Source organism: Nuphar pumila, chromosome 17 (genome assembly GCF_984573655.1).
Source record: "Nuphar pumila chromosome 17, dmNupPumi1.hap1.1, whole genome shotgun sequence".
Classification (NCBI taxonomy): domain Eukaryota; kingdom Viridiplantae; phylum Streptophyta; class Magnoliopsida; order Nymphaeales; family Nymphaeaceae; genus Nuphar; species Nuphar pumila.
The window spans coordinates 32461079-32481298 of NC_143265.1; the positions used below are offsets into that span (position 1 = coordinate 32461079).

Below are 20220 nucleotides of genomic sequence, written 5' to 3' on the forward strand. Positions count from 1 at the left end.
CGTGGGTTGTTACCTACACCAAATTTCACTGCCAGTTTTTCAAAAACTGTTCCCACATGCTACCAGTGCAACAAACGTGGTCACATTAAAGCCAACTGTTGGTACAACCCCCAAAATCGTAATAGAATACAAAGCAATAGAAATGTTGGCACATCAGGAACTGCAAGTACCTTTCGGGTCAGTGATGATGCTAAGGATCTCCTTTTGTCTGCTATGACCAACTTGAACCTGAAACAGAGTGATGATGGGATATGGTATGTGGACTCTGGGGCAGCAGCTCATGTCACTGGCAATGCAGGTAAGTTCTCTACTTTGATTTCCTATTTTGGTAAATCTAATATTGTAACTGGAGATGGGACTCACCACCCTATTTCAAACGTAGGCAATGTTATTATCCCTTTGTCCGAGTCTTCCTCCATTCCTTTATCTAATGTTGTTCATGCACCAAATATAAAGAAAAATATTATCTCTGTTTTTAAGCTTGTTGATTCTACCAATTCATCTGTGGAATTTACTCCTACTTCTGTCTTTGTCAAGGATCTTCAAACGAAGGAGATGTTCGCTAAAGGAGAGCGACGTGGAGACATGTATGTCTTCAATGAAGATCCAGCCTCCAATGTTCTGAAGCCCAAGTTTGATCATGTCTCTAAAAGTGTCCTAAGTTTATCCAAATGTAATAAGCCAGATCTTTGGCATTCTCGTCTTGGTCACTGTAGTCAAGTCTTTATTGAAAAGTTAGTGTCCAATGGTTTTCTTTCAAAGTCTGTTTCACATTCATTAAAGGATAAAGTGTGTCCTAGTTGTCAGATTTGCAAAAGTCATGTACTTCCTTTTCATCAAATAAATAAAAGAGCTTTCATACCTTTTGAGATACTATGTTCTGATGTTTGGGGCCCAGCCCCTAATCCTTCCTTTTCTGGAAGTAAATATTATGTATCATTTATTGACAGTTTCTCTCGCTTTACCTGGATATTCTTTATGAAACACAAATCAGAGGTTTTTCTTATTTTCCGTTACTTTCATGCCTACGTTAAAACTCAATTCTCCAAAAATATTCAAATTGTCCAATGTGATGGAGGTGGTGAGTATTCCTCCAAAGAAATTTTAGATTTTCTCCAAGAAAATGGGATACATCATAGAGTTTTTTGCCCGTACACTCCACAACAAAATGGGATTGCTGAACGTAAACACAGAATATTGTGGAAAGTGCAATGAGTATGATGCATGGTTGTAACTTGCCTATTAGTCTTTGGACAGAAGCTTTTCACATTGCCACTCGTGATAAATCGTCTTCCTATGCATATCCTTGAAGATCGGTCTCCCTATTATGTTCTTTTTGGTGTACAACCTGACTATGATGAGTTACGAGTTTTTGGATGCAAATGTTATGTACACATTGATAAATCGATGAGAACTAAATTTCAGGACAAAGCCTCTATCTGCCAATTTGTAGGTTATGCAGATGAACACAAGGGTTACAGGTGCTATGACCCCACCAATAAGAAGATCAGAATTTCCAGAAATGTTGTCTTTGATGAAAATAATTTTCTAGAAAATAAAGCAGACCACAATCGTGAACATATTGACGCAGCTGCTAATTGGTATGATCCATGGCTCAGTGCTGAACTTATTTCACATATTACAGAACATACCACTTTGGTTCCTGAAAGCGTACATGATGAGACAGCTTCAGATAAGGCATCAGAAACAGAATGTCCGAGATACAAAGGAAATGTCTATACCAGGAGACTCAGAGAGCAAATAGATGTACCTGTTGGAGAACAAGAGGCATTGTCCAGTAATAAAGAGGCACCAAGAAGATCAGGCAGGATAAGGCATCCTATTGAAAAATGGGTGAGTTATGATAACTTCTCTATGGATTTTCAGATCTTTCTATCCCAGATTGAAAAACACGAAGAACCACTTGGGTTTTGTCAAGCTGTTCAATCTAACAAATGGATTGAAGCAATGAATGAAGAGATCAAGGCGCTTCATGAGTGTCAAACATGGGAGATAGTTGGTCGTCCCCCCGATAAAAATGTTGTTGGCTCAAAATGGGTGTATAAGATTAAGTACAAACCAGATGGTAGCATTGAACGATACAAGGCACGTCTTGTTGCCAAAGGTTTTACTCAAGAATACGGTCAAGATTATGATGAGACGTTCAGCCCAGTAGTGAAAATGGGAACTATTCGTATGACTCTTGGCCTGGCAATTGAACATGGGTGGCCCCTTAGTCAACTTGATGTTAAAAATGCATTCCTTCATGGGGATTTGAAAGAAGAAGTTTACATGGAGCAGCCTCAAGGCTATGCAGAGGGAGACCCAAAAGAATATGTATGCAAATTAACCAGAGCATTGTATGGTTTAAAGCAAGCCTCTAGGTCATGGTTTGAGAGCTTCTCCTTAGAGATTCAGAACCACGGTTTCATTCGTTCCCAACTAGATCATTCTCTATTCATATACGAGGATGAAACCACTATGGTTTTCTTACTCATATATGTTGATGATATAGTGATCACTGGTAATGCTCCAGATCATATTCAACGAGTTAAAACTTTACTAAGCATGCGGTTCAAAATGAAAGACCTTGGAGAACTGAGATATTTTCTTGGTGTAGAGGTGGACAGACAGGATGGAAAAACGTCATTAACTCAACACAAATATACTCTTGATCTTCTGGCCAAAGCAGGAATGACAGATTGCAAACATGTGCCTACACCCAGTGTTGTCAATCAAAAGCTCAGTATTTGTGATGGTGAGTTATATCCTGATGCAAGCAAGTATCGCAGCTTAGTGGGCATGTTACAGTACCTTACTTTTACTAGACCAGACATTGTATATTCTGTAAATCAAGTATCTCAGTTCATGCATGAACCGAAGACTGGTCACATGGATGCTGTCAAACGTATCCTTCGTTATCTAAAAGGCACGGTGGGTGATGGACTCACATATGCTCAATCTCCTTTGGGGACACCAAAACATGACATATTAGCCTATACAGATGCAGACTGGGCAGGAGATCCAGATGAAAGAAGGTCTGTTTCAGGATACTGTGTTTTCATTGGAAGGAATCTTGTCTCATGGAGTAGCAGAAAACAAAAGGTTGTGGCAAGATCTAGCACAGATGTAGAGTATAGATCTATGGCAGCTACCACAGCAGAAGTGACCTGGATTAGGCATCTACTTACAGAGATGCGAGAGGATATCTCAAGATCGACTCTTATGTGTGATAATAGAAGCGCTATACAAATTGCGTTAAATCCGGTTCATCACAGTCAGACTAAGCATATTGAGGTTGACCAACATTTCATCAGACAAAAGATAGCAGACAAAGAGATTGAGCTGGTTTATGTGCCTTCAGAAGACCAAGTCGCTGATATGTTCACTAAAGGTCTCACAAGTAACCGTTTTTGGTACCTAAAGAACAAGTTGCACATGGTTCACTCCCATGCACAACTTGAGGGAGGGTATTAGAATATGGATCAGATATGGATCCAGTAGGAGATCCATATGGATCGTGTATACTCTAATGTAATTTGTTTTACTAACACAGGACAGTTTTGTCCATGTAAAAATACTCTAACCTTATTTATCTTAATGAAGTATTAGTGCAGCTGTACAGAAAAGAAAAGGCTGCCGATTTCACCAAAGAAGTCTCTCTCTCTCTCTCTCTCTCTCTCTCTCTCTCTCTCTCTCTCTCTCTCCTCTTCTCGGTTTCTACATCAAAACACGCCAGTTTTGACACTTTGGACCTCGAGATTTTGCCCGTTTTGAGTATCCGTGGATTTTATACAAGATGAAACTTAATATGTTGCATTAAGTAGGGACATGCATTCAAAAGCAATATTTGATAATTTAATTAAAAAAAAAGTCATTTGTGCAAGTTGTATTGGTTCATGCATCCCTAAATGTTTATATGGCATATGGATTTTGGTTGCCTGTGATTGAATTGTTTATATTGCAAACTTGTTCTAAATATGAATTGTTTGTGAGAGCTATAGGTGGCTCCGCCACACTTTAAAAACCCAACAGAATAGCCCAATAGGACAACCTGGTCACTTTCACTAGATCAACCCAGTTGACTGACCAGTCTGCATGAATTTGCTTTTACATTTTTTGCCTTGCAGGATTTTACACGATTGATGATGCAGAAATTATGACGATAAAGGCAATTTTTTGTTTCATATATTTGAGTATGAACAGTTCTCATGTAACTCTTTCTATTAGGGTCAAGTATTCCACCTTTTTGAATTACCAATGATTACTATTTTGGACACTTGATATTGTTTTTATATTGTAAATATAGATTATTTTATTGACATCAAGTTTCACAACTAGCTTCCCATTCATGGTTTTTTTTTTGTGTGTGGAATCATTCAAACATTTTATGCACAGTAGTTATCAGCTGACCAGTGACCACGATGACTGACATATTAATATAGTCTCAAAAATATGATAACCTCCATTCAAAATTTTGCATGTTTTAACATTCAGTTAGTAGTTACATCACTAAATTGCAGTTACACGCCAACTTATTAATGTTAGGTATATTTCTACTATCATTTTCAAAAATTTCATTTACACTATTTTTACTATTTGTCAATATAAAATAAAATTATCACAATCCAATCAAGAAAATGAGTTCACTATGCTGAGTTCGGACAGAGATTGAATAAGCAGTCACAAATCAAAGGGTTTTCAAAATATGGGTTCTAAACAATTCAAGAATGGGAAACCCGTCTGCAGAAGTAACCAATCCATTTGCAGATCATAGGTCACCATTTGCATCTTGGACAAACATATGCAACGATGCTGACCATAACACTATTTTTCAACTACAATCAGATGCAGTCAAAGGTTTTTCGCAATCCACTGGCAAAACCATCAGATGAGCTTCTCACTTGGTCAACCAACAATTTGATAATGAAATCTACGCACATTAGAATAAGTAAATTAGAAAATTTTACCTGGTTAAGCCTGCCAGCTTAGTTTTGAACTCATTAAACTCTTTAGATGGCCCTTCACCATCATGGAAAGCAAGCAATTCCTTTTCAGCACAATGATGCAGCCGTTCCAACCCAGACTCCGCCTCCCCTGCAGTACAAATATGCATGTTATAACTGACATAAAGATGGACATAACATGTGACAAAAGTAATCAGAAAAGAAATGGAAATACCTTGTAGGTACTCAAAAAACTGTCTCTTTGCATGTTCATGCTCAGGAAGGTAATATCCATATGCATATGTCCACTTTAATACTCGCCTACACTCAACTATCTGCAGATTATAACAAACACAATAAATCTTGTACATAAAAGCAAAATAACAGAAGACTGGTCAAACAAGCATACGCACATTAAATCTGATCTATCCTTACGTGCCTCGGCAAAGTGGCCGAATGCTGATTATGCCATTCTTCTGGGATTTCACAATGCCCATTGGATGCAAATCCAGAAATCTAGTTTTCTAGATTTTTGCATTTTTTGGTTTTCTAAGTGTTTGGATGCACCTGAATATCTGAAAAAAATATCCAGATTCTTCTTCCCCTGTTTGGTTGTTCACTCAAAATTCTGATCAGGTTTTGATCTGGACATGTTTAGACCACAACTAATTAATTTGTTGTTGAATACTCTCTCTCTCTCACAAACCCATATGCACACTTGGTTGCTAATAGGTCAAACCTGCAGCAGATCTCATACGTCTTTGTCTCAGGCGTTTCGATGGGCACATTCCAACTCCTCAGATAACCCACAAAGAAACAATCACAAAAAGTAGAATAAACGTCTCCCCTACTCTCATGTTTAGTCCATCAATAAATGTCTCCCCTGCTCTCATCTTAGAAGGGCACCAACAAGTGGATTAGATGGAACTCGTGACTGACATCGATTGGTACTACACCATCTTTGCATATCTCCTGATCATTCTAGACGATCAGAATGCCAAGAGGCGAATATGGGAAGCTTCAGAAGAGGATGGCCGTACACCATATATTGGCAGAGTCCATCAGAGAGGGGTTTGGGGTTTTATAGCCATAGCAATGGCTGCTCAAAGCCCTGGCAGATAAACCCTAGGGACCAGCTAGGGGTTTAAGGTGGAGGAAGAAGGCGGCATTTTGGGTATTTTATTTTCTTGGAGAGAGATAGAGATAGAGGTGTAAAGGGGTCAAGGGTTTGGGTTGGGGCTGATAAGCTCCGTGTTTTAAGATAAATGGAAACCTGATTTTTTTCTGGTTTCTATTAATCCAGCTATCCACTGGATTAATAAAGTTCTGTTTTTTTTTAAATCTGATTTTGAGAAATCTGGTTTTGCTATCCAAAGTTCCAAACAACAAAAAATTATATCTCTCAATTTTTATTTTTCAAGTATCTTAAATATCTGGATATTTGGTGCTAACCAAACAGGCCCTTAGGGTGACATATAGTTACCCTTTTTCTGTTTTTTTTACCTTTAATAATAATTTCCCTTTTATTCAAAAAAAGAAAACAAAATACCTGTAACCAAGCATCAGTGATGAATTTCAGTTGAGATGCAGGTTGACAATGCTTGTCACTCAACTTTTCAAGCTGCACAGTCACAGGATCATTATAATCTTCATAAGCTACAAAAGAAATCCTAAAGTTTCAGAAACAATAAGAACCTTGCCAATCTGGACAAGGTAGAGAAACATTTAAAACAGCAACTCAGCATACAAATGTAGCATCACCAGTTTTAGCATAAGTGGTCAAACTCAAAATACAAACAGAAACTCAGAATACAAATGTAGCATCAGTAGTTTTAGAATAAGTGACCAAACTCAGCATTCAAACAGAAACTCATCTTACATTGGGGAAACATTCAATTACATATGCACACACAAATGCACAAACAGGTACACACACAAGTGAACGCTTACAATCGAGCACACACACACACACAAGTTCACCATTATTGATCTTAAGAATATATGAGCAAATAAATTTCTGTAACTAGTGTTTTAAGAAAATCTCAGGAAAAGATAGAGAAAATACTTGAAGGAAAATAGGAAAACCAAGAAAATATTTTTTGCTAGTGATTTTTAAGACAAAAAAGTAGAAACTATTAATAACATAGAAAAGATTAAAAAAATTAAATTAGAAAGAAACACCTCATATATTTCCCCAAATCATTATCATGATACTATTGCAATATTTTTCAAAAAATTTCAGAATATCAAAAAGATCACAAGAAAACATCTCTTTTATTTTGTTGTAAAAACATCATTGATGTTTTAAAAAATATCAACATTAAGTGACTATATACACACACACACTCTTACACTTAATGGATTTCTAAATTTAAACCCTATATACCATGGTTGTCCTTATCGTATGATACGGCACGATACATATCGTTACTTTTTGATATAACGATACAATACACACTCATATCTCAATATGAGTATGTATCATGCCCGTATTGAGTGTATCGTACGATACGGGTCTGGCGCAGTAAAAAGACTTGAAACTCGGTCTTTTTCATTTTGAGTTTAAAAGCCCTCTCAAGGGCCGACTTCTACACATCAGTAGAGATTGTTGGAAGGGAACTCACGCACCCTAGGTTCAGTGAAATCGATTTGGGGGTCGATTCTTGCACAAGGGAGAGGGTTTTTGTGATTTTCTTAAGAGTGTATTTTCACCTATTTTTTCACCCAAGGAAGTGGGTTAAGGTAAAAAATTCTTATTCTTTGCTTGTTATTGAGTGTTTTTGGAGGAATATAGCATCACAAGATACGGCATGACAATGGTGCACTCAAATAACGAGTGAAAATCGATTAAGAATCAAATGCAACTATTGCAAAAATAGTTTTTTCGGGTGATATCTCTCGGTTGAAGCATCAATTAGCAGGGACACATCATAATGTGCAAGCATGCACGTCAAACAAATTGTTGGATGCTATAAAATGACAATGCCAAGAAATACTTGATGATTTGAGAGGAAAAGACAAGAAAGAGAGATGAATGAGGCAAAAATGGGATATGGAGAGCCATGGGAGGATGTGAATTACGAAGATGAGCTCCCTACTTCTGATCCTACAACCCATAGCATAGGATTAGAAGTAGGAAGTTCTGCAACGAAGGGAAAAGGTGTGACTGGTGTTAGTAGTAGTGTTGCGGCTACCGCCGCGGGCACAAAAAGAAGAGGAGAAAAAAGAAAAGGAAGAAAAAGAAGAGGAGAAGAAGGGAGTTCGAGAGGATGACCCAGAGGTAGAGTTAGAGGCTCTATTACGAGTTTTTCCCTGGGCGTAGCCCGATATTTGTACTACTATGACTCCTCAACATTTAGTCGAGCAAGTGGATGTCACAATTGGGAGATGGTTTTATGATGCCTACATTCCTTTTAATGCGGCAAATTCCTTTCATTTTCTGGCCATGACAGATGCCATAACCAGTATTGGGCCTGGATACAAGAGGACTTCATATCATTCTTTAAGAAAAAAAATTAGATGCTAATGTGAAAGAAGTTAAGGCATATTGTGATGATATGGGGCAGTCATAGAGAGAGACTTGGTGTAGCATCATGGCAGATGGGTGGACATACAGAAAGTCGAGGACCTCGATAAATTTTCTTGTCTATTGCCCCAAAAGAACCATGTTTTTTAAATCAATTGATTTGTCAGATACGCCCAAGACAGCAGATGCATTGTTAAAGATTTTTTACAAGGTTGTCGGAGAAGTGCAGCCTCAAAACATTGTACAGTTCATTACTGATAATACAGCAAATTATAGGGCAGCAAGTAAAGAATTGGCAGAAAATTTTGGGTCATTCTTTTGAACCCCAGGTGTTGCCCATTGCATAGACCTCATGTTTAAGGACATTAGCAGCATGGATGAGGTACATCAGACAATTGAATACTGCCAAGAAATTACTAAATTTATTTACAATCATGCATGGGTTTTGAGTCTAATGAGAAAGTACACTAGTAGTGCCGAGTTGATTCATAGTGTAGTTATTAGACTTGCTACGGATTTTTTGACAGTGCAAAGTTTAGTAAAGAATAAAGTTGCACTAAAAAAAATGTTTTCATCAAATGAGTGGAATGCATGTCCTCATGCACAAAAAAGAAAGTCCAAAAAATTTGTATATATTATATTTAGAAGTGAATTATGGGATTCATGTGTAAAGTTATTGAAAATAACTATATCTTTGGTGAAGGTGCTTCGATTGGTTGACAGTAAAGACATAGCAACTATGGGTTATCTCAGAGTTACCGAAAGTGCCTTACAATATGAGGAAGCGTGCTGCCTCAAAGCGCATTTCGAAAGCGCGAAACGTGGTGCTTCTGAAACGTGCGGGGAAGCACCAAAAATATTTGGAAAGCGTGCTTTACATTTAGGGGAAGCGAGCTTCCTGTGCTTCCCTACGGGAAACTCGTTTTCCCCTAGCTTACCTTTATTTTTTTTGTGTTTTTTTCATTATTTTTTTCTCTTTTTTTGCTTCCCCCTCGCTTCTTATGTCGCTTCCGGTTCATTTTCGAGATGATTCCTGGTTCGCTTCTAAGTAGTCATGCGCTTTCCGCTTCCTAAAATTTTGGAAGTGCCTCCCTTCCTGCTTTCCGCTTTCGCTTCCCAGACTGACAACTCTGGGTTATCTCTATGAGGCCATGGATAAGGCAAAAGCGACCATTAGAAATAATTTGAAGGAGAAGAAAAAATTTTACATACCTATACGGAACATCAATGATCATAGGTGGATCGAGCAACTTCAGCAGCCTCTTCATGCTGCAACATACTATTTAAATCTTGCATTTAGATACTCCCCTACTTTTAAAATGGATAGAGAAGTCAATAAAGGACTTTTGGATTGCATCGAAAGGTTGAACCCTGATTATAGCATTCAAGATCAAATTCATAAGGAAATGAAAACTTATGATAATGCATTGTATGATATGGGCATACCTGCAGCAGTGTGAAACTGTGCCATAATGTGTTCAGGTAATTTATTTTGTCTATTTCAATTTTAATTTCAAATTGTTATTTAGTTATAATGTTTTGTATGATTGTATATTTGTTATTGTCTTATAATTGATTTCTCATTTTCTTGTTTTTTTCACACTTGTGGTGGGTCAAGTTTGGAAGTAATGTTCCAAATATGATTTTATATAGTTTGTGCAATTCATAATGCGATCGCGTGGTATATAATAGAAACATAAATGCTTTATAATGTGATTTTATGTATGTAGTTTGTGCAATTCATCATTATTTCAAGCATATGATTTTTTTAGAATTTTTCTATTTTTTCTTGATTTTTCTTTATTCGCGATAAGTGATTAGTGTTATGTGTTTTAGCACAAAGAAAATTCAGATTGTGGTAAGTGATTGTGCTATGTGTACGAGCACTTAAAAATCAGCCTTATGGTAAGTGATTAGTGTTATGTAGGAGCACTTAAAAATTAGATTTGATGAATAATATTGTGTCATGTTCATGTTTACTAAAATTAACATGTGAAGGTATTATTATTATGCCATACGTATGTTGAAAAATCTGATTTTAGTATCACGCTTGGAATGAATGTATATTTAGTATGATGAATATATACGGTTATGATATTGAATAATGTCTATGTTGTTAAGCATGATGTTAAGTGCTATGATGATGTTGAAATACCCCATGATGATATTACATGTTGATTCATAGTGCTATAAGAGACGAAATATGTATGCATGCACTATTTGATACTCATATTGGAGCTTGTGTGGTGCCTTAATACTTATGTGTATGTGTGTCATGTGATTTAAGTTGTAAGGCATGTGAAGCATACATATACATGTTTCCTCTTTGATGAGCTAGGTTGATGAGAATCCAAGGGGTGTGAAGAATGCCCCATGTTATAAAGGATACATGCACACATAAATTATTTGATTCACCTTCAAGAGTTAAATGGTCAATTGGTTAAAGGCACCATAGCACACTGAATGGGTTATGAACATGTTGAAATAATGAATCATGTATCTACCTGGAATGGGTAGTGTGTGTATGTGGCCTATTGATACGAGGCACACTAGTTGGAATATAAGCCTGTAATAAAAAGGATCTAATAACTCATTCAATCCTACGGTCTACTTTGGAGAGGGTACGTGATCCGAGCCCCGAGTGACCACAATATATATGGGTTGAAAATACCTGGCCTGCAATTCATACTCTTGTGGTATGTAATAGAGACATAAATAATTCATAATGTGATTTTATGTATGTAGTTTGTACAATTTATCATTATTTCATGTCATATAATTTTATTGAATTTTTCTTGATTTTTCTTATTTTTATAGATTTTTTATTAAAATTTTATGATACGTTTACGATGTGGTGTCACTATTGGGTGGACCGATACACTACTTACAACCTTGCTATATACTAATTTTAGTAGCGTTGATCTGATTGAAATAATCAAAACACCTTCAAAAGTGGTAGCAATTTTGAAAATACATATTTGCCTTTAGGAGTAGAGAATGTTTTGTTTTGGAGGAAAAAGAGAATGTCAAAGTGTAAAACCCACAAAAAAAAATCGGATCCGGACCCAACCCGGGCCTGTTAGGGTTAAAACACGGAGGGGCGGGGGTTTCTTTTAAACCCTCTCTGTGTGCCGCACTCCCCCGCCTCAGTGTTTCCCTTTCCACGCGACGAAACAGGAAACCCTTCGAGGTTTCCCTGTTGGGCTCCTCCCCGACCCCCTTTAAAAGAGCGTGAGGGGAGGGAGGGCTCCCATCGAAGGCGCCTCTCTCCTCCTCCTCCTCCTCCTCCTCCTCCTCCTCCTCCTCCTCCTCCTCCACCTCTCCTCCTCCTCGTCCCTCGCTCCCGATGTGCGACCGAACCCCGGTGTCGATGACCTCGCGTCCGACGCTTCTTAGGGGAGCCGATGCCACCTCCTCCCTCTTGTTTCGATCATCGCAGCCGCCATCGTCGGCGACCTCGAAGGTATGCACCCTCCCGCTTCTCTCTCCTTTTTCCTCTGGTTGTCGGAGGGCCGGCAGCCCCTACCACGCCTTCCCCCTCCTCTTGTCTTTCTTATCGTTCGGCGGGGGGGGACGCTCCCTGCCCTTGTTTCAATCATTCGATAGGGGGTCGATGCCATTGTACCCTGGTGTTTCCATTCGACAGGGGGGTCGACGCCCCTTGCCAAGGTTTCGATCATCGGATAGGGGGTGTCGCCCCCCTGTTCTTCTGTTTCAATCACCGGACAAGGGGGTCGACACCCCCTGTCTCCTTGTCCAGGGGTTGACGCCCCCTTGTTTGGTGGAAATAAGAGGGCACCTACCCTCCGGCAGTCCTCCCTCTCTATCCTGCAGGTAGGGGCACAACTGCAACCCATGCCCCTTGCGTCCTCCCTCTCTCTCTCTCTCTCTATTACTTACTGGAGGTCCGACAGGAGGCCGACGGCCACTGCCCCCCCCCCCCCCTCTCTCGGTTACCTGTCAGAGGGCCGGCAAGGGGCCACCGGCTTCCTTTCGCACCCTCCCTTCCTCTGAGATTCTGGCAGGGGCTTGGCCCCTGCCTCGCCTCTCTGATTTCGGTAGCCAGGGGCGATGCCTCTGCCTGCATAATCTGTTAGTGCATTGTCACCTTGTGTAGGGACGTTGCAAGTTCGAATCTCAAATGGTATGGTTGTATAGCTGGTAAGGGTTTGCTTAACCCCATCCTTCGGGTTAGCCGGGCAGGTCTCGGCTCGCCAGGTTGCCGAGCCTACACATGCCGCCCCCCACTTCCACTTCATAGGGTCGACCCCAATGCAGTCAACACTTCTTGCGTTTTAATAATCGCGTCTGTTTGTTTACAGCTTACACGACGGATCTCGCTCGTGACCGCGGCCCGAGTACTACATCACCTACACTCGTAGGCGCACGTAGCGACGCAACCTCGCGAGGTAGGGGAAAGTTGCATGAGGACACTAGATGAATTAAATAAAGATTTAGGAAATTGAGATAACGACAGATGATACTTATATGACTTGTGTTTTTTACTTGTCTTTATTACATGCTTCGCGTAGTTGCCATATTCTGCATGCATAGATTGGTTCTACAGTTAGTTTTTTGTCATTAATATCCTTTACTTGCTTCGTATTGTTGTCGTACTGTATATGAGTAGATTTGCTAGTATTAGTTCTAGCTTGTGTTCCGTCTATGCGTTTCTAGATGCAACTAATTGTACCTCGAGTCGGTTACTCGAAAGGAAGGATTGGATCCAGGACGATCCCAAGACTTGGTTAAGATTTTCATGTTTCGTAGTGATTGTACATGCCAAGTTATATTATTGATTTTATGTCATATGAACGCAATGTTGGGGTTATCCTTGGTGAAACCCGTGATCTACTGTCATCATCGGACCTTTTTGACAAGTACGGTATGTTCACTACAATGAGTAGTATGAGAGGTCATTGAGCACCTCGAGTTGTGTAATAAGTACTCTGTTAAAATAAATAAAAATAATGATGTTCGCCTCTACAGGCCAAATGCTCAAAGAGCAATGCATGTCAAGTTTGAACTAAATGAATTGCAACATATTAAATGTTACCCTTTCATGGTAGTCGTACCTTTGAACAGGTAGGTTTGGTTTGTGTTACGATGATTAGATGATGGGGTTGTGGCAACCTCGAAATGTGCAAATAACATAATGTAGAGATCACATAAATGGTGATGATTCGCCTTCACAGGCAAGATGCTCGAGTTGGTTGAAAAGACCAGAGCATGCAGAATGGGTCTTCAGTTAACTAACACCTGACGCACACATTCGAACCGCTGACTCCCATCAAAAGAGAGGACGGGAATGTACAAAAACTCTGATGGACAGGACATTAATGGCAGTTACGGGCAAAAGACTTGGCTTTCCCGGTCATCAGAGTTAGGAAAAATAGGCTACAAAAGATAGCTTTCAGGTCACCGACCGTCCCCTTAGGAGCGGACTCAACTAGCTATTCGAGGTATTGAAAATACATGGCATAATAGACCCCCGAACTACTTTCAGTTGTTTCTACAATTCGTGCCTTGTGCGTACCCGCAAAGTCAGCTAATATCGAAACATAAATTAACCCGGTCTCATTGCTATTTGAATTGGTCATGCTTGTTGTGGCATTACACTTGTTAGTTAAACTACTTATGTAGTTTTTTACTTGTATTAATTAGTTAATCGTGCTAGTTAACTGCATATAATGTTGCTTACATCTTGTGTTGTCTCTTTCCTTCAGTTTAAATGTTCTTTGCATATGTTGCTCAGATTTAATTTCTCACAATTACAAATGCTACTACTGCTTTGAATGAAATAAATTGTTTATCTTGTGATGTCCTACTTTATTTATTCTACATTGTTTATTTGTACACCTACTGGCTTGTTATGAAACTGACTCATTTCATGAGCAGGTAGCAAGTAGGACTTTACAGACGGTCGATGGCGCAATGCAACATGGCTCGAGATCACCCTTCTTTTGCTGGTGTCCTAGCTATTCTTTGTGGATAAAGTTGGTTTGTAAGCTAACATGCCCAAAATTATCAACTTGTTTTCCTTTCTAAAAAAAATTTGCTTTCGCTGACGTCTTTAAAACCAAACCCTGAAATTTGAAAGGTTTTCTCTAAATGTTTTCAAAATTTACAAGTTGAAAATTTTGGGACGTCACAACTTGGTATTAGAGCAGTTAAGAAAGAGGCGAATTTGGACCGTCGAGCATCTCATCGCGTTGTAAGTCTTTTGTGTTTGATTTGCATGCTTAAACTAAAAGTAATATCCTTGTTTTGTCTGTCTGCTTGACCACATGGTAGCCACAACGGGAAGTGGCAGACCGTGTCTATTTCACCATGACAGATTAGGTAGAAAACTAGCACTCTGATAGTTTTGGGTTAAGACTTTTTGTTTTTCAGTACGGATTTTGTCAAGCAAAAGTTTATCAATGAAATCACGTATGAATTTTGTGCCCCTGAGATTCTTATGATTGTGATGCTTATATTAGCATTTAGGTGAATGATACCTCACGCCTACAAATGATTAGTTTTGACTTATAAGATGAATGGCACCTCACGCCTACAAATAATTTGTTTTGACTTATTAGGTGGATGATATATCACGCCAACATAGTTTCATTGCGAATGATCACATTATGATTGTCTGAGTAAGTATATCATACCTGTATAGCATGATTGATGAATATCATGAATGTCTACCTAAATTACTTAGGAGGTATGTGCGTGTGTTTTCACGTTGAATATAATCGAATGTGATTTGATGTAAGAATTGTGAATGCTTATGAAGATGATGCAATGATCTGAATGTCTTAGAGATATATAAACTTGAATCCTACGTGCATAACTCGCACTACGTAGGAGTTGCGTATGTTAAGGTTTAGTTGCTTCATATTATAAAATGTGTATGAACACGTATGCATAGAACTCATACTTTAGTTACGCATGCTTCGAGGTTCAATTTTTGACATTCATATTCCTTGTGGCAATGATATAATGTGTAAGATATTATGCTTTTTTTATGATGTGGTTTAAATGCCCCGTGATATGAAATATTGAATGCATGCGATAAATGTTTAAGTTCAATAGTGAACTATGATTCATAGAACCTTATTGGTGAAATGTTTGATTTTTATGATTTGAGGGTCATATGAAATGATGTGATGCATATTGATGGTATATATGTTTGTGCCCATATTGGTGGCTATCGACCCTGAGAGCAGTCATTTGTATTTATGCATATATCACTAATTTGGCACATGTTGAGGACTTGTCCCCAAAGGATTCTATGTGAGGGTATGTATGATCAAGATCAGGTAATCCGGCTAGAGCGGATAATCTCTGTGAGGAAGTACACTGTCCAAGAGCGGGTAGCCGCAAAGACGATAAATTTTTGTGAGGAAGTGTATTGTCCAGGACCAAGTAAACCATCTAGGGCGAAAATTCCTTGTGAGGTCGTACATTTCTCAGACCAGGTGATCCGGCGTAGATCTTGTGAATTTTGATTACGTAAAAAGTTATAGTGAGTTGTGGTGATCTTCTAAGGTTGATTAAGATAGCTAGTTATGAATTTATAGATTTGGCTTTCTGTTGTAGCACGATTAGATAATCAGATCCTTATTGATCTTAGATCTTGATATGAGGTTATGCTTGGATCTTCTGAGGAAAGATGGGGTCATTCTGAAAATTACACCTTAAGCGAAGTCATGACAGCTGGCTGCACAAGGCCTTGAGAAATGAGAATAAGTTAAGGTTATTTCGAACAAAGAGTCTGTTAGAAATAGCAAAAACAACAAACAATAACCTGATTATGATAAAATACAGAGACCCCATTCAAGAAACAAAAGTTTATTAAGGAAATCACGCATATATTTTGTTCAAATGAAACCTTTCTCAGGAACTCATTATGAGTTGTCTTGATCACTTTAAAAGCATATGTGTTTGGGATCACACACACATGTGCATCTTCGTCAATACTGATTAACTCAGACTTCGATTTCTATAGAGAGTCATTTAAGGAAATTTCGCAGACGAAATTCTTTTAAGAGGGGTAGGATGTAAAACCCATAAAAAAAATCGGACCCGGGTCGGATCCAAACCCGACTCGGGCCCGTTAGGGTTAAAACACGGAGGGACGAGGGTTTCTTTTAAACCCTCTTCTCCCCCCTGTGCACCGCACTCCCCCGCCTCTACGTTTCCCTTTCCATGCGATGAAACAGGAAACCCTTCGGGGTTTCCCTGTTGGGCTCATCCCCGACCCCCTTTAAAAGAGCGTGAGGGGAGGGAGGGCTCCCATCAAAGGCGCCTCTCTCCTCCTCCTCCTCGTCCCTCGCTCCCGGCGTGCGACCGAACCCCGACGCCAACGACCTCGCGTCTGACACCTCTCACGAGAGACGATACTGCCTCCTTGTTCCGATCCTCGCCGTCACCATCGCCGTCGTCGACGACCTCGAAGGTATGCACCCTCCCCCCTCTCTCTCCTTCTTCGTTTTCTCTGGTTGCCGGAGGGTCGGCAGGAGGCCGACAGCCCCTGCCCTGCCTTCCCCCTCTCCCTGAGCTTGCCGGAAGGCCGGTAGGAGGTTGTTAAAATATGATGTATATATATATATATATAGATATATATATATATATATATAGATTACGACACATACACATATATTATCATATATATGTCTATGTGTCTATCTACATATATAAATATATATATATATATATATTTATTTTGTAATACCCGATAGGGATAATTCTGTCATTTCACTTGTATACGCATATCCTAGATATGCTTTCTTTTACTTTTTCCTTTTATTCTTTTTCCTTTTTTACTTTTTTAGTTTTTCTTTTTTTTATTGTTTGAGAGGGGTCCACATAGAGTCGTTGGACCCCTCCAACAGTCATAAATATGACCGTTGGAGGGGCTCCAACGACTCTATGGGAGCCCCTCCTTGGGTCCCTTGATGTGTATAAATAAGGAGCATGGCCCCATGTATTCTTCAAGCTTCTTATGAAGCATTTTATGAGTGAAATATATTTTTTTACCTCTTTGTATGTTTGACCACTTTTTGTGTTTTATTTTGCCCATTAGTGGCCTCCTGTGTATGTGCATGCTTTCTCTTGGAGATTTCGCCTTTCTCATTTGGCACTTCATTACATGGTATCAGAGCCTTGGTTGAGAAGGCTTCATCGGATCCTCTCTTGACAAGTAATATCTCTCCTCTCTCTTGTCTTCAAAATTCTTTTTCTATAAATGGTCAACAAAGATGCAAAAATCGATCTCTCATTCAAATTGGATGGAACCAATTACCGCATGTGGGCGGCCACTATGGAAAATAATCTCAAAGGTAAAAAACTTTGGGGTTACGTATGTGGAACCATTCCGTAACCACAATTGAAGTTAACTAAGTTTGAAGGAGATGAGGAAAAAGCATTGAACGAAGAAGAAAAAGAAAAGACTATTCTTGATTACTCTTCTAAAATAGAAGATTGGGAAAGTGAGCATGCTAAAATCTTAGCATGGTTCATGAATAATGTCGAATTGAAGATTTGTGCAAATCTTGCAAAATTCAAGAAGGCTAATGAAGCTTGGTTTTTTATGAAAGGCATGTACACCCAAAGAGACCTTGCTAGGCACTTTTTTCTACAAGAAAAGGTAAGAGCTACCAAGCAAGGTGATATGAGTATTAGGGACTACTATAGTGCTCTATCCTCTTTATGGGATGAGCTTGTTCTCAAACCGCAATGGGAAGGAAGTGCTATTGCCATGAGACAAGAGCAAATGGAAAAAGAGAGGTTCTTTCAATTTATTCATAGGCTTCGTCCCAAATTTGAGCAACTTGGAGGATCTCTTCTTCATAGGGCCTCTACTCCTCTAAGCGACATTTTGGCCGACTTATGTCAAGAAGAAACCCGTTTGGCCTTGAAAAGAGATGTTGATGAAGTACATGCCGTGTCTAGACCCGGCAACAATGTAAGATCATATAAACCACCACATTTTTGGAAGAATAATGGTGGTGGAGGAAGAAAAATCATTTGTCATAATTGTAATGAACCGGGCCATATTCGTCCGGATTGCCTTAAATTCAAAAAGGTGGCTTCCGTGGGTGAAATTCCTCCAATCATCAATGAAGATTCAAAGAAAAATGGTGACATAAAGGAATCCATCGCTCATCTAACCGAAACTCTTCAACAATTTATAAAGACGAACTCCTCTACATCATCCTCTTCACCTTCCACTTCCGGTGACGCCATCTCCTCCTTTCCAGGTATGACTTCTTGGATTCTTGACTCGGGTGCCTCTTTCCATATGACTCCAAATGCATCACTTTTGTCAAAACCAAGTCTCAATAAATTCAAATCATATGTATCCACCGCCGATGGAACATCCTTGAATGTTGAAGGCATTGGAAATCTTGAGAAAACTTATGACCAAAACAAAGAATTTTTTGTTCCCAAAATCCGAATTATTCCAAAACTTAATCTAAATCTTTTTTTCGTTTCTCAAATTACCGATTTTGAGTGTAATGCCTCTTTTTCACCAACCCATTGCTATGTGCAGGATCTTCGGTCCGGGAAGCGAATTGGGGAAGGCCATAGAAGCGGGGACCTTTATTATATGGATTTTTTGTCTTTGCCATCCAAATCATTTGTAATCATGTTAAATCTAAAGATATTGAGACTTAGCATAAGAGACTTGGACACCCTAGTATTTCCAAGTTGTACTTCTTTCCATTTTTGGAAAAATTTTGTAATACAAATACATTTACATGCAATGATTGTATTCTTGGGAAAATTCACTCTCTTCCATATTCACATAGTAATTTCCTATCAAAAAGGTCTTTTGAACTTGTGCATTCTGATGTATGGGGACCGGCACAAGTTATGTCCAAAGGGGGCTATTCTTACTATGTTTCTTTTATTGATGACTTTACTAGATACACATGGGTTTACATTATTAAGAATAAATCCGATGTCTTCACTAATTTTAAAGAATTTCACGTTCTTGTACGGGGACTCTGGATGAATTAAATAAAGATTTAAGAAATTGAGATAATGACATATGATACTTATATGACTTGTGTTCTTTACTTGTCTTTATTACATGCTGCCTGTAGTTGCCAAATTCTGCATGCATAGATTAGTTCTGCAGTTAGTTTTCTGCCATTAATTTCCTTTACTTGCTTCGTATTGCTGTCGTACTGTATATGCTTAGATTTGCTAGTATTAGTTCTATCTTGTGTTCCGTCTGTGCGTTTCTAGATGCAACTAATTTTACCTCGAGTCAGTTACTCGGAAGGAAGGATTGGATCCATGACGATCCCAAGACTTGGTTGAGATTTTCATGTTTCGTAGTGATTGTGCATGCCAAGTTATATTATTGATTTTATGTCATACGAAACGCAATGTTGGGGTTATCCTTGGTAAAACCCATGATCTACTATCATCAACGGACCTTTTGGACAGGTACGGTATGTTCACTACAATGAGTAGTATGAGAGGTCGTTGAGCACCTCGAGTTGTGTAATAAGCACTCTGTTAAAATAAATAAAAATAATGATGCTCGCCTTAACAGGACAAATGCTCAAAGAGCAATGCATGTCAAATTTAAACTAAATGAATTGCAACATATTAAATATTACCCTTTTATGGTAGTTGTACATTTGGACAAGTACGGTCGTACCTTTGGACAGGTAGGTCTGGTTGTGTTACGATGATTGGATGATGGAGTTGTGGCAACCACGAAATGTGCAAATAACATAATGT

General features: G+C 38.9%; 1 protein-coding gene across 1 annotated transcript in view; it reads right to left on the reverse strand.

Moving 5' to 3' along the window:
* LOC149811868 (putative E3 ubiquitin-protein ligase ARI8) overlaps positions 1 to 20220 on the reverse strand; it is a 77417-nt gene that overhangs the window by 20902 nt on the left and 36295 nt on the right. The window contains exons 12-14 of the mRNA XM_089992558.1: positions 6496 to 6567; positions 5182 to 5281; positions 4971 to 5097 (exon numbers count right to left, since the gene is read on the reverse strand). Coding sequence (XP_089848684.1) covers positions 4971 to 5097; positions 5182 to 5281; positions 6496 to 6567 — 299 coding nt within the window. The remainder of the gene's footprint in view (positions 1 to 4970; positions 5098 to 5181; positions 5282 to 6495; positions 6568 to 20220) is intronic.